The sequence below is a fragment of the Paroedura picta genome, chromosome 3 (genome assembly GCF_049243985.1).
Source record: "Paroedura picta isolate Pp20150507F chromosome 3, Ppicta_v3.0, whole genome shotgun sequence".
In the NCBI taxonomy this organism is placed as follows: Eukaryota; Metazoa; Chordata; class Lepidosauria; order Squamata; family Gekkonidae; genus Paroedura; species Paroedura picta.
The window spans coordinates 145,744,291-145,759,333 of record NC_135371.1 but is presented as its reverse complement, the minus strand read 5'-3'; the positions used below and the strand labels follow the sequence as shown (position 1 = coordinate 145,759,333).

Genomic DNA, 15,043 nt, shown 5'->3' with positions numbered 1-15,043 from the left:
GGGGTAGGCAGGTGAGAAGTAGGCCAAAAGGAGTAACTGAGTTACAGAATAAAGAGAAGTAGACATAAAAGTGTAGAACCAGGTGTATTAGGTGCCTTCTGCTGAGGTGTAGAAGCCCTGCTGAGTAGCTCCTACAAAAACTCTCTCCTTAACAAGTCAAGAAATGAACTGAGGATAGTGGATGACTATTTCCAGGACACATAAAATCTTGCAGAATTTTAGTCCTGCCTCCTTGATGGACAGATAGGAATGACGCATGTCAGATGCCTTCTCCCTCAGAGTGGGAAATTATCATGTACTAGGAGTATCATGCACTATAAGCAATAAATAAAGCACTTATTTAAGGGACTTCCCGATAATGGAGTTGGAAAAGTGTCTTGGAGAGTATCCAGAGAACTTTGCAGAGCTCTGCCTGCAGGAGGAGATCTGTGAAAATCACACAGATACAGCACAAGCAGAATTCACTTCTAGTCATGTGAGGTATGCATCCAACCAATTATGCTTGTTACTGCAGCTAATAAAAAAATCAAGAACATAAGCAATTGATAGGCGAATCTAAAAATTCAACTGCACAGAGGAAGGAGTTTTTATAATTTGTGGGTGGAGGGGGGGGGAAGAGAAGTAATTTGTTTTATTACCATTTTCAATCCCCCCTGCCCTGAAAAGCCATTTCAGAAGGGAGCTGCTAACAGACATGGGGAGAGACACAATCACACACACACAAAAGTGCCTTGTATCTTTGGATACTAACTGTAATATTTTGCCCTTTTTAAATTTCTTGTTTTGCAATTGAAATACTACCTTCTTTCAGAAATGTTTTTATACTGTCAGCTACGTATAAAATTTCAAAGATGAATTCATACTCTGATATTTCAAGGGTATTTAGATTGCTTATGCCAGTGGTCTTCAACCTATGGGTCACAAATATCAGGTAGATTACTAAGCCTTGACCATCAGTGATGCTATATCTCTGGCTTCTCCTATTCCTCCAGCGTGAGTATGCTGTTGTGTACTTGAAGTTCCAGTGAGCTCCATGCCGCTGCCTTGAAGTTAAACATGGGTCCTTCGTCTTGAGAGGTTGAAGATGTGATATACAAACTCCCAGCATATGATTCCAGCATGTGCAGGCTCTCAATGGCTTTTGGAGACTATTGCATATTGATGAGAAAATATATGTAAAGTGAGAGGAATGTACACATTTCTGACATCCTGTCATGCATCTTGAAGTATGGTGTCCATAAGGTAAAGGTAAAGGTATCCCCTGTGCAAGCACCGAGTCATGTCTGACCCTTGGGGTGACGCCCTCTAGCATTTTCTTGGCAGACTCAATACGGGGTGTTTTGCCAGTGCCTTCCCCGTTTACTCCCCAGCAAGCTGGGTACTCATTTTACCAACCTTGGAAGGATGGAAGGCTGAGTCAACCCTGAGCTGGCTGCTGGGATCGAACTCCCAGCCTTATGGGCAGAGCTTTCAGACTGCATGACTGCTGCCTTACCACTCTGCGCCACAGGAGGCTCTTATGTTGTCCATAGAAGACGCAATAGCCTTCTTCATGGTGCTGTTACAAGTACATTCTCCATAGAATCTGGTGAATGTGCAGAGTGATCTTTGTTTATGCACATTCTCCTATCATTTCAAGTTGACTCCAACATATACCATTAATTAACAATGCAACCCTATACAGATAACACTCTGCTGCAAAGAACTGCACTGTAATTCAACCATATGAAAACTGTATTGCTTTATAATTCACTCAAAATATTATGTAAACAAGGTTCAAGTTAAGGCATCCGCTATAACCAAGAGACAAGTCATTTAAAATACTTGTTTGTAGCACCAATATTATAATGTGTTTGAAGAAAAAGAGATTTCTCTTGTAATCCTCTAGGATGGTAAGCGTATATAAAATCAACCCTTGGAGGTTCCCACCTACTTAGGAAAAGCTGTAGCTGCCTATCTGAATCTGTGTAGTAGCATACTAAATATTGTTAGAACATTTTTATACTCTTTTGATTGTTCTTACCCAGTCAGTCACCTATAGGAAAAATAGGATTATAGAGTGCTACAAAAATAAATAAAGGCCCTGAGGGGAAAACTTATATAAGCTGGCTCTACAATTATCAATATCAATATATCTATAGATACATATCTATCTATCTATCCATCCATCCATCCATCCCTCCATCCCTCCATCCCTCCATCTCTCTCTCTCTCTCTCTCTCTCTCTCTCTCTCTCTCTCTCTATCTATCTATCTATCTATCTATCTCTATCTATATATATATATAGTCCTCCTCTCCTGTAACATTTGAAGTTGGGAAACAAGGCCAAAACAGATAGCACCACTCTGACTTATAACCACTCTGACTTATAAATGTGAATTCAAGCTATGCTGGCTCTAATTCAGTTAAAAGCTAGAGTAACCTGTACGTGCAGAACAACCCTAGGTGAGGGAAAACTAACTCTAGGCCATGAGTGACAGGCCTTCTCAAATAAACCTAAAGAATTTACACATTCCAATGTCACCATACAAGGAATTTCACGAAATAGTAACTTCACAGTGTAAGTCTAATCCGTAACATAAAACCAGGCCTTCCTTATTTGTAAAAGACATGCACTTTCTTTCAAATTATCATCTTTGCTGAGATAGGAATTAATGACATTCAAATCAGAGGGAACATGTTTGGCAATATAAAAGCGGCAATAAGCAATTCAGAATTTAGTTAAGCAGAGTCTTACCATTTGCTGCAGAAAGGAAGGACTTGTTGCTGCCCCGTGCTTTATTGGTAAGGTCTTCAGTTATATCCATATGCCGATAAATTTCTTCGCGCATTTCTTCCAGAGTTTTGAAGAGATCCATTTCCCAGTAGTCTTTGTCAAGGCATTCAAATAATTCCGTCAGCTGGATTTTTGTGCTATAGTACCAAATTTTCTTATCGCTCTCACATTCTGAATCCTCCTCTCTATGACAGTATCAGAATAATTGTGAGAAAAGATTAGGATAAATTATATACAGCTACTATGCTATTTTGCAAATAAACAGGAAGAATAACAGTTTAATATCTAAGGGTTTGTTGTAAACAAGCATGCTTTTTCAACTCACCCAATCCTGGTCAGCAAATCATTAAAAAGGCCATTATTATGAATTGCTGCCAAAAATAGTAACATGATTTCCAAAACTGATTGGTATGATATGACCTGCTACATTATTTTAGAACTTACTCCACAGATGTATCTGATGAAGTGTGCATGCACACTAAAGCAGAATTAACTTTGCTGGTCTTAAAAGTTGCCTCTGGACTCGAAATTTGTTCTACTTCTTCAGACCAACCTGAATCCACCTTCTGTCCATGTTCCTCACTTAAATGAAAAGTATGTATTCTTATACAATACCCTACATTCCTACCCCAAACTAATTTCACTGAAGATATTCAAAAGAATCATGTAAGTGTTCATGATGATTGGTCCCCTGAGTGGAAAAGCATATTACCTGCACTAGGGTATAATGGTTGTGTTGCCTTTTCTCCTATAGGAGCTAAGCATTCCTAAGAAAATTCTGCAAAGAAAACAAGTCGGTTTTTTTTAACCATTTTGTGCTTTGTTAGGTTTTAAAGCAGCACAGCTATTCTTAATAGAAGGAATACATCTACATCTATCTATCCTTAGCATAAGGTTGTTTGCCAACACTGAGTAATGTATTCCTTGACAGACAACAGTTTATTTCTTAATTTTGCACAAAATATTCAATTGATTAAAATGTGGGAAATATCAGTACTAGGGACATAAGGCATTATGTGAGAGCCCAAATTCTGGACAGCCTTGGTGGTGATTACTGATTTTACCACTTCTCCATTTGAGGGAAATCATTGGGGTGAGATAAGACTGACCTGTGAAAGCACTCAGGGTACAGTGACAAATCTTCCATTGTGGGTTTCAGCAGGCACTGCAAATGTGCTTGCAGACTGTAGAACAAACAATATGGGTAGGGAGCCAGTGATCTGTCAGTGCTTTCTCAATCTCTCAGCACCCTTTTCTGAATCTAGCAAAGTGAATTCCTATGGCAGTGAGACTCATGTGGTGTAACAGCCATATAGGCTGGTGAGCTACAGTGAGGAAAAGAAGGGGTCAAAATTCAATCTTCCTAGCTTTTACATAAGGTCTGCTGACTAAAGAGGCAGGAGTGAGCAAATCTGGCCCAATCCCCTCCTCATGGCAAATAACTGTCCTAATTTTGCAGTGCACCATGCATGTATCTGCAATATACAGAATATTACTTTATCTTACAGATTCAGAAATAACATCAAAGCCTGAGAAGTCCAACTAAAAGGAAGAGGTTAGAAATAGGGTACCCAATCTGGAGGCAAAATATTTGTACCAACAATATTGCCAGCAATTTATCTCAGGGATATTGCTAGAGTTCAGTGAAAGCTAAGAATCTGTCATTACACCCTACTTACTGGGTTTAGGAATAATCCATCTAGCAGCCCAAGTTTCCACAATTTCCCCCCTCTCTTATATACAAGGTTTTGGATTAGTCCATGCTTATATGAGTCAAATTATAGGATTTTTCCAATCCAAGCCACTCTTAGTTGGCAGCTATGATTGCAGGGTAATAAACTGTTTGGTCCCTAAAAAATTCCCATTTGACCACTGAGTCCAAAAAGTTGGAGTGCAGTACTAACTAGATCAGAGTGAAATCACTGGCTTTGATGCAATGTACTAAACACTGTAGAGTTCAATAAAAGTACTGTCACCAGCTTTCCCCTTCCTTCACCAACGTTGCTTCTGAAAGATTAGGGATTGGCAGGAGGTGATGCACAAGGGCTTACAAGGAACTACAGAAATCTCCACTTCCTGGTTATATGCAATTTCAGGAAAGTGGAGAAGCAGCTGCTACTGGTTTACCCTTTCCTCTGAAGCACATCCTATACTATTCCAAGGAGTCCCCAACCCTCAGGAGCAGTTTTGTAAGGGTGATAGGAACTGCTAGAAAATACTAATTTCATGAAAATCTGTTACATTTGCAGCTGACTGGATCTAAGTCATCATGCATCTTCTGCCAATGACATGTGGTAGTGAAAACTGCTGTAAAGTTTCAGCCAACTTAAGGCACACATGAGTAATTTTTTTTAAAACTCTCTGGTAGCTTCTGAGACCTGCTAGTTAAATTTCCCTTTTCCTGTAGGTGCTTACTTAAAAAAGGCTCAATGGTAGTGGTGATAGTTGAAAGTGCCATCAAGTCACAATTGACTTATGGCGACCCCATAAGGTTTTCAAAGCATGTGACATTCAGAAGTGATTTGTGGCTCTTTCTTACATGTCCAAGGCAATGTTGATTGCCACTCTGGAATCAGTAATGGATGAGACTACAGGAGACCCAGGAGGGGGCCTGCCCAGCGGCTGAGTCATGTGGAAGCTGGGATTTGCCCCGCTTTCATATGCCCTCCCTTCTCAGCCTTTTCCACCTGTACAGAATCAGCCCTGGAGAAGCTGCAGAAGAAAGAGGGGGTTGGGGATGGAACCTTCTTGGACTTACTAAAATAGTCCCACTGAAAGCTTTTCTGCTTTGCTGGAGAGTCAGAGTTTACTGAGTGATAGATCAATATCTTTTCATATCAAAGATACCTTTCTGTGGTTTGGAAGAAGTGGGCTTTTGGTAGTGGGTGACTTATTTGTCAGGAATAAAGAGAGTGGGACCTGTGACTGATTTAAATGTTGTAGACATCACACTGTCCAGATAGGTTGACAGAAAGTAGTCAACAATTATGGTGTACTTTGGCACCAATGACATTGGGAAACAGTCATGTGATCCTGGAGGGAAAAATTAAGATAGTATCTTAAGTTGAAGGCTAAGACCTCAAAAGTAGCTGTGATAGATAGTACTTTAAAATCCAGGTTCCAAATGCTGAAATAACGGCAAGTGAAGGGTTAATTCTTCACTGAAGCAGAGAGCTTGAGTGATAGGTTGCTCCAAGAGCTCTGATGGGCCAGCAACTGTAGATATTAGACCTGTGTGATGAGAGTTATTCTGATTCAGATTTTGACAGAATCTGTATCTAAAGAAGACTTTTCTGTGCTCTAGGTATATACAATCTACTCTAAGGAGGATTTTAGTCAGCGAAAACATTCCTGACTAATAGTCTGAAATTTAACAGTTCTACACGGTAGGGAGTACTGGGATTGATATTTTGCAGAGTGTTTTGGGTAGTAGTTAGATTCACAATTCAAGCCAAAGGAAAGGGGAGGGAGAGATATCTTCTTGGGAGAGAAGGATCCTTGCCCAGTTAAAAAGGGGAAATTGGTTGAGGATTTCCTTAGGCCAGAATGGAAAGAAACCTGATTCAGGCACCTCAGAAGTTAGAGGAAGATGGTGATTCTAGGAAGGTAAATTTATTTTTATTTTATTTTATTTATTAACCTCCAATCCCGGACCAAGCTGGCTCATGGCAGTTTACATACAAGAACCCATAAAACAGAATAAACTACAGTAATAAGCGGCCTAACCCCATCTATTCCCTCTCACTTCACCAGTCCATATCCAGTACACAACCACCCTCCAAACTCAGAAGAGGCATCCCCTGCCTAGATGGTCTGGAGCAGTGGTCACCAACCCCTGGTCCGGGGACCGGTACCGGTCCGTAGATCAGTCGGTACCGGGCCATGGCTCCTCCTTGTCCTTCTTCCTGGCTACTGCCTCGGGGGCTACCCTGCCACTCTGCCGCTGGCTCACGTCTGGTGCTCTCCAGCGGCCGTCATGGCTGGGGCTCCCCCTCGGCATGGCACTGCGCAGGTGCTGCTGGCAGCGCACCCCAGTAGGCAGCGGGAAAGGAAGTGGAACAGGGGCTCAGGCAGCGGCAATGTCCCTCGGCAAAAGACTACCCTTCCCTGGGCCTCATTAAAATTGTCAAGCGTTGACCGGTCCCCGGTGATAAAAAGGTTGGGGACCACTGGTCTGGAGGGTCTCTAGGGGCCAGATCTTCCTTAGCCTGTCCTCAACTGAATGCCTGGCAGAAGAGCTCCATCTTGCAGGCCCTACAGAACTGCAATAGCTCCTTCAGGGCCCCTCAGCTCTTCCAGGAGCTCATTCCACCAGGTTGAGACCCGGACCGAAAAGGCCCTAGCCCTGGTCAATGCCAGATGTGCCTCCTGGGGACGAGGGACCACCAGCAGATTCAAACCCACAGAGCAAAGAGCCCTCCGAGGACCATAAGGAGACAAATGGTCCCTCAGATATGCAGGGCCCAGACTGCTGATAATCTTAAAGGTAAGTGCCAAAACTTTGAACTTGATCCAGTACCCATCTGGTAACCAATGTAGCTGCTCAGCACCGGCTGGACATGGGTCCTCCAAGATGATTTTGTGAGCACCCTGTAATTTCCAGGTCAAAGCCAAGTGAAAGCCTGCGTAGAGTTAGTTATAGAAATCTGTACTAGCAGAGAATACCTGCTTTGTTGAAACCAGGGATGTTCAGAGGAATTCAGATAACAACAGTGGTCCCCAACCTTTTTTTATCACCGGCTTGACAAAGCTTGACAATTTTACTGTGGCCCGGGAGGCATAGTCTGCCCAGGAGGTGGCCAGAGGGGGCAGTGTTGAAGCTCAGTCCTAGGCTGCATATAAAGTGAGCCTCGGTGGCACACCCTCCACCCCAGGCTCCCCATGCTGCCGGGGGGGGGGCACTGCTGGTTTGTAGGCAACAGTAAAAACTGGATGGGAGCTGGTGGGAAGCCCTGGCTCTTGCTATTGGAGTCAGGGAGCCAGGGGAAATCCCCACTCGGGAATGCTGGGAGCTGGCAGCGGTGGCCCTCCCAAAAGCAACGATGGCTACTGACTGTACCAGCTTCTCTGAGTGACCCTTGAGGGGAGGGACCTCCCCGAGGGCCAACATGTCCTGAGAAGAATCCTGAACATTTTATTATATAGGATTCTATCATCTATCTTTCTATCGCAGCATCTAACAGTAAACTGAGTGCTTCCCATATCCCATATCAACAATAAAACAACAAAACCAGGCCACTTTATTTATTCAGGTATGTAGAAAAAAATATGACTTTGTAATTTAGCCAAAATGAAATCAAAACCAAAGCACATCATGATGACTGAGGACTGAATGTGCTCCAGGAGAAATGGAATGATCAAAGTACCTGAGAGCCAGTTAAAGAAAAAAAGTGGGGTATAGAATTTCATCTGCTTCTGAGAGTTTTTGGAATCCCAAAAGGTAAGGATTTCTAAATTGTTCCCCATTTCTGTAATTCCTTGCAGGCCTAGCACTTGCCTATCATCAACAGCAAATATCAGGAAGGCAGTGAAACAGAGCCATCCATAGACAAGGTTTCTGGATATCCACAAGATTCTCCATGCACACAGAAACATGTATACCTTAGAAAGAGGCATGGATACATTAGAAAGAAGCAACTTAATGCATGTCGATTCCACCCAAGAAGCATAGTTGGGTATCAGTATAAGAAGATAACAGAGTGGGCGATAGAGAGGAAGGGAAACTTCCAACTGCTCAAGACCCTAATAATTTTCTGTGGAGAGATAATTTAGAAGAAGGGTTGATTCTTATATGCCGCTTTTCTCTACCCGAAGGAAGCTCAAAGCGTCTTACAGTTGCCTTCCCTTTCCTCTCCCCACAACAGACACCCTGTGAGGTGGGTGAAGCTGACAGAGCCCTGATATCACTGCTCGGTCAGAACAGTTTTATCAGTGCCGTGGCAAGCCCAAGGTCACCCAGCTGGTTGCATGTGAGGGAGTGCAGAATTGAACCCAGTCCGCACTCCTAACTACTACACCAAACTGGCTGGTTGATATGCATATCTCCCAACCTGAATCCTCACCATTGATACAGGATACTATAACCTTTTAATGAATTTGACAATTCTGAAGGAAGATTCAGAAGGAAGGAATTTGGAATTTATGCTATAAGGGATGTATCCCTCAGTTGCAATACACCACGGGAAAGGACAGGTACAAATATTCCCTTCTTGTGCAGTATTGCTTGCCAGCCTGCTTTCATAACACATTTGTGCCTTAAAATTTACAAGACAATACCAGCCTGAATTTCTGGAGGCAATAAGCCTTTACTAAATGAAGGTGGTATCAGAACAGCATACATACTGTAAGAGTTCCCTTCATTCAGAGCAGGCTTTCCTGGTTGTTTCTTTACAGCCCTGGAAAGGTTTCCCGAATGGGTGGGATTTAATAATTTTTATATATATTTTAAGTATGTTAAACATTCATCAGTTGATATGGTCATGTCTACCCACCCCTGTCTCCTCCCAAAATGGCAAATAATGGGCCTGGAGGGGGGGGGAAGGGGAAGGGCCCCAGGTGGGCATGTGCACAGCTATGCTTCCCAACCATATTCTTCACGCTTGCGCCACTTCTGGAAGCCTTAAGAATGTTTCAGGGGTTTCACAATGATTAAAAAGTTGAGAAAGGCTGTTTCAGAGGAATAGAGGGCATCTTTGACTGAGAGTTTAGTCCTCCTATCAGTATCAGGAGCTAGGCAGTAACTTTCAGCTACCCATGGAAGGTACATACTACCTTCAGTTTGGAGATTTCCACTACTGATATAACTAACTTCTATAATAAAGCCAACTCCTTGATATAGCTAACTTCTGTAACAAACATACATTTTCTACAGCACAAACTGATCCTCTGAGAAAAGAGACAATAGTTCACATGCTTACCACCTAACACTGTGAGAACAACTGAGTGAAATTTCAATTAATTCCTGTATTCAAGATCAATGGAAAATAATCCCCCTTTGTAAAAAGTACAATGGAGCAAGGATGCAGAAGGAACCATTATGGTGTCCTATTTGTTTTCACTCAGAGCAGGAGGGGTTCCCTGGCTGATAAGACGTTCCATAGTTGTATTTAGATTTCAGGTGAGTTTAGCTGCCAGACAGAAAACAGTCTGATTCTACTCTGCTTTGTAAGCAGCCCTACTGTACCACCTCCAAGTTTGAGACTAAGAGACCCATCAGACTTGAAAACTGCATCAACGATAAGCATTTGGTCTTGCGGATGGCCATCATCTGCTGGACAGTTTTGGTGACCTCCTCCTGGGGGAAAGATGAATCGTGTCTATGCGTACCTCAAGATATTATACTCACTGTGACAAAACCAGGGAGTTCTTTTGCCTGTTTACTAGGAACCTCAAATCCTCTAACATCTGGATAGACCTCTGAGTGAATAGGTGACTGCACCAGGGATGGTGCTTGAATATATAAGTTGTCTACTGAGAGTGAACATGGATCCCTTCCTGCCGAAGGACTAATATCTTTGTAAACACCCTTGGGGCCACTGAGAGGCTGACACAAAAACGCAGAAAGTATCTGTGGTCTGGAAAGATTGGAATGTGGAAGTAAGCCTCCTGAAGATCTAAGAACATCAGGAACTCATGATGTTGAAGTGCCTCTGCAATGGAGTGCAGGATTTCCACACGAAAATGCTTGAGGGCAATGCATTTGTTCACAAATTTCAGGTCTAATATAGCCCTCTAGTCCACTTTTCAGAAAAGTGAAGAACAGTGAATACCCCACTCTGATGGAGGAACTGGTTGGATTGCCTTGATTTCCAAAAGATGTGTTCTGTTTCTTGAGGGGATGTTTAGCCACAGGGGAAGAGAAAAAAACAATCTGGGGGTAAATGTTGAATATGATCTTGTATCCTTGCAGAACAACTTTCTGAGCCCAGGAATCGACTCTTGGGTTGCACTAGACCTCCTTGAATGAGGCTATGCTGCCCACCCACTGGTATGGACTGTGAGTTATGCATTCGGGGATTTATTACCTCCACTGGCACATTCTGATCTGCCCTGATAAGATCTTTGGGATTCAGAGTAAAATCCCCCCCTGCCTAGATTGTCTAGATCAGGGGTAGTCAAACTGCGGCCCTCCAGATGTCCATGGACTACAATTCCCAGGAGCCCCTGCCAGCAAATGCTGGCAAATGCATTGACTACCCCTGGTCTAGATTGTCCCAAGGTGCCCCTTTCACCTTCTGACCTGTACCTGGGGAGCGAATGCTGGGTCTGGAATGTGGAGAGAAAGGGCTTACCTTCCCTATGAATACAACATGGAAAAGCCTTCTTGTCTTGGGTCTCTACAAGCACTCTATCTAAGGCATCCCCACAAGGCTTATCTCCTTGGAAGGGGTAAGCCGTTACAATGAGCTTTGAGTGAGGATCTTCCTGCCATGCCTTAAGCCACAGCAATTGTCTGGCCATTGTAGCGGAAGACATGGCCATAGCAGGAAATATGATGGTGTCCATGGATGTGTCAGCAGTATATGCTGAGGCCTTAAGGAGTCTACTGGTACCCTCCATGAGCCTGGACTTGGACTCAGGAATATGGGATAACAACTTCCTGCACTATGCTAGAGCTGCCCTGGAGACAACTGAAGCTGTGTTGGAAGCCCTCACAGCCATAGCCATGGCCTTGTGTGCCTTACATAAAGCTGTGTCTGACTTGTGGTACATAATGTCTTTGAGATAGCCCCTTCCCATTTTTAGAAACCAGACTAGATGACTGTAGAATGGAGACCAGCCCATCCATTGTTGTCACCTGTAACACAGATTCCACATAATCAGAAAAGGTATACATTTTCTTTATAAATGAAGGGAACTGCTTAGTCATCAAAGGTTTCTCCCATTCCATCCTGATTTTTTTCTCATATGATTCAGGCATAGGGAAGATTTTCTGGGTGTATTCTATTTTAGGAAAGAGTCCTCACTGCCCCTGGGCCCAAAATATTGGAATGTATCTTTAGAAGACTCAGGAGGGATAGTCTGCTTTAAATCCAGAATAGCAAGGCATTTAGACAAAAGAAACTGAAACTCCTCTGAATTCAAAAAGAATTGCATTAGTTAGGGCATCTGAATAGGCTCCATTTCTTCATCATCAGAAATTAACTACCTTCTTCCCTTTCTCTGGACCTTATGGAGTCAGAGCATCTGGGAGTGCAGTAGCCCTGTTTTGGGGCAGCCTTGGTGGGCCACGTATTTGATATCTAGCAGCCACATTTTCTCCCCCTTCCCCTCAACTTCTGGGGGCTGCAGAGGGACAGCGAGAATAATCAGCATAAGTCATGTGCATATGTTGGGAAGAAAAAATAGGCTATTTTGGCTCTCACAGAATTCTGCGTTAAAGTAAAAAACTCAGGAGGCAAGTTAAAGTATCCTGGGGCAGTCGCAAGTGGAAGGCATCGCTGAAGTCTGAGTCCTCTGACTGCTCACCATCTGAAACCTCTCTGGACAAGCAAGTATCTTTGGGCATGGAGTCTCTTTGGATAAGCAAGTCTTCAGAGCCCAAGCCCTTTCCAGAAGCTGCTGAGTCAGTTGGCTTGGGGGCACCATGAGGCCTTTTGGAGGAGGCTGCTGGCTTCTGTGGCTCCGTCCACGGCCCAACTGATGTGCTGCTTGCCGACACAGAAATGTTCCTAGGCTCTACTGGCCCTTCAGGGACAACAGGCCGCCTGTGTTCCTCCTTGGAGGAAAAGTTGTCATCTCACCTTCCCTCCATCATGAAAGAAGTTAGCCAGGCGCCTAAAATGGCTACCAGGATGAATGGGAGCACAGAATCACTCTGCATGCCCTTTCCCCCCACACACTCAAGATGAGGCAACAGACTAGTGTGAAAGTGTGTGTGTGTGTGTGTGGGGGGGGGAAGAATGTGAAAAGGTAAGAAATAAAGAGTTTAATGTGAGGTAAGGATAAATTAAAAATATGAGGTAAGAAGAATCATTGAAGGTTAAGAGAAAGACGCCTAGTTTACTGCTCTCCCTTGAGGCATGAAGGAGAGTGGAGGAAGAGGGAAGCTTGATTTGTCCTGCCTCCCTCAAGAAGTGGGAAACACCCACCAAGATGTTCTTCTTGACACAGAGGGAGAATACAACCTGCAGGTACACTGGCGGCTTGCAGGTTCATAGGATATGACTTTTACTTATTTCAAATGGCTGTTTGTTGCTTGTTGTTGTTCTTTGTCATAACACAACAGCTGTGAAAAATGCAATGCTTTGAAGGCTACTTATGTTTCCTGTACTGCTAACTGTGCTGCGGATGCAGTTTTTCTGTTTTTAACAGGCTCTTAAAATAAGCTACTTCTCAAATTTTAATTAATAAAAAGGGTCAGAGATCTGCCTCTTGAACTGCTGCTAAAACGAATCTTATTAAAACCTTAAAAAGCACTTAATTAATTTGGTCAGGAGAATTGTTTTCAGATACAGCCTCTAATTTCAAGATTCTATAATAATGCTGATACAAATAATGTATTTTATCACTAGTTCAAATGTTTTATACAGCCACCCCATAATGACAGTTGCAATAATATAAAGCTATTGTCTGGGCTTGATCTGTTTATGTTCAGGAGTTCAGTGCAAGATGGAAAGGAAATAATGGTTTCAAAAAATATTAAATGAACAGCAATCTTCAGGACTAAAATTTTTTTATTCAGTTTGGGGTGTTCCCCAAAAACTCTGACTACTCAACACTCCCAAATGAATTGGTCTAGGCTAGTCAGTTTCATTTTTGCCTGCTTAGAAGCAGAAGGAAACAATCTGGCTGACTGAAATCACTTGCAGCCATTTCAGCCTGACAGCTGCTCTCCCAAAACACAAAGGGAGGAAAGCAATCCAACCTGCTATAATCATTTGCTGCCATTTCAACCTGACAGCTGAGAGGCCCAAGGGCCCTGATGTTGAAAGGATTACAAGCCTTTTCAACGTGCCATTATCGTTCCCCCCTCCCCTTTTCAAAAGGAGGGAAGCAATCCAGCATGCTAAAATCACCTGCAGAGCATGCACACCTGTCTCCTGGCAGCCTAAAATGGATGTATAGGAATTGTCCAGGCTATTTCAAATCATTAATGTATCTTTTTATTTCTTCTTTTTATAATAATTCAAAACTTTGTAAATCATCCGAAATCATCACAACTAAAAACGGGTTCCTAGGTAAATAATATCCCGTATTCCCAAACTTCCTCAGTGATTGTGATCCTTTGTATTTTCTTAATGTTTTCACTATTCCATATTAATTATCCCATGGGCTCTCCGCTCATCATGCTTTATCATTTTGGATGATTTACAAAGTTTTGAATTATTATAAAAATAAAAAATAAAAAGATCCATTAATGATTTGAAATAGCCTGGACAATTCCTATACATTTTGTTTGGACTGGAATTACCAAAATGAATTGATGGTTCGTCTGTAGCCTAAAATGGATGCCAGCTGAACCCCCGAAACAGACAATGGTCTATGACAGCGGTCCGCAACCTTTTTTGGGTTGCAGACCGGTGGGGTGGAGGGCGATCCGGGCCCCACGCATGCGCGGCAGCCCCCGCGCAAATTCGTGGGGCCACAAACGCGCACGTGCGGCAGTTTTGCTGCCGTGCATGCGTGTTTGCGGCCCCACCAGGCACAAACGTGCATGCACGGACCTGCTGCGCATGCGCATTTGCACCGCCGGTGTGCCGGCGGCCGCACTTCCCTCTCCACCCCCTCCCGCAGAAAGAAGCTTGCCTTGCCACAAGCTAATTGGCCACTTTGGCGGCCGATTTGCTCGCGGCCTGGCAAATTTCTCGCTGTGGGGGGGCGGGGAGAGGGAGCTGCGGCCTGATGCCGAGGCCTTCGCAGCCCGGCATCGGGCCGTGGCCCGGTGATTGGGGACCACTGGTCTATGACATGTTTTGTGGAGGTGTCTCCCCCGAACCTTGGTCTGGGAGGCATGAACCTGGGCATTTTTGTTGGAAAATTTAGTTTGTGTCCATCCATATTCAGAACAATAACTACCACTTCACAAAAATGATAGTAAGTAAAATCCCAGATATCTCTCACAAAACAATAAAAACTAGCACAGATTTGTTGTTTTTACCAGAGACCCAAAGAGTTTCATCTCAAAAACAAACAAAAACACACATATCAAGTTGTGATTCAAGGTAAAACTGATGTTTCCAACTGTGGCTACTGCCATGTGCCCCATATTTCCTCCCATTAAAACAAATTATAATGAAAATATACAACACATTTTGGCCCCATATT

General features: G+C 43.3%; 1 protein-coding gene across 10 annotated transcripts in view; it reads right to left on the bottom strand.

Moving 5' to 3' along the window:
• BPTF (bromodomain PHD finger transcription factor) overlaps nt 1-15,043 on the bottom strand; it is an 85,692-nt gene that overhangs the window by 57,635 nt on the left and 13,014 nt on the right. For all 10 annotated transcript variants that reach the window (XM_077328404.1, XM_077328406.1, XM_077328410.1 and 7 more), the window contains exon 3: nt 2,738-2,961. In XM_077328404.1, the coding sequence (XP_077184519.1) occupies nt 2,738-2,961 (224 nt within the window). The remainder of the gene's footprint in view (nt 1-2,737; nt 2,962-15,043) is intronic.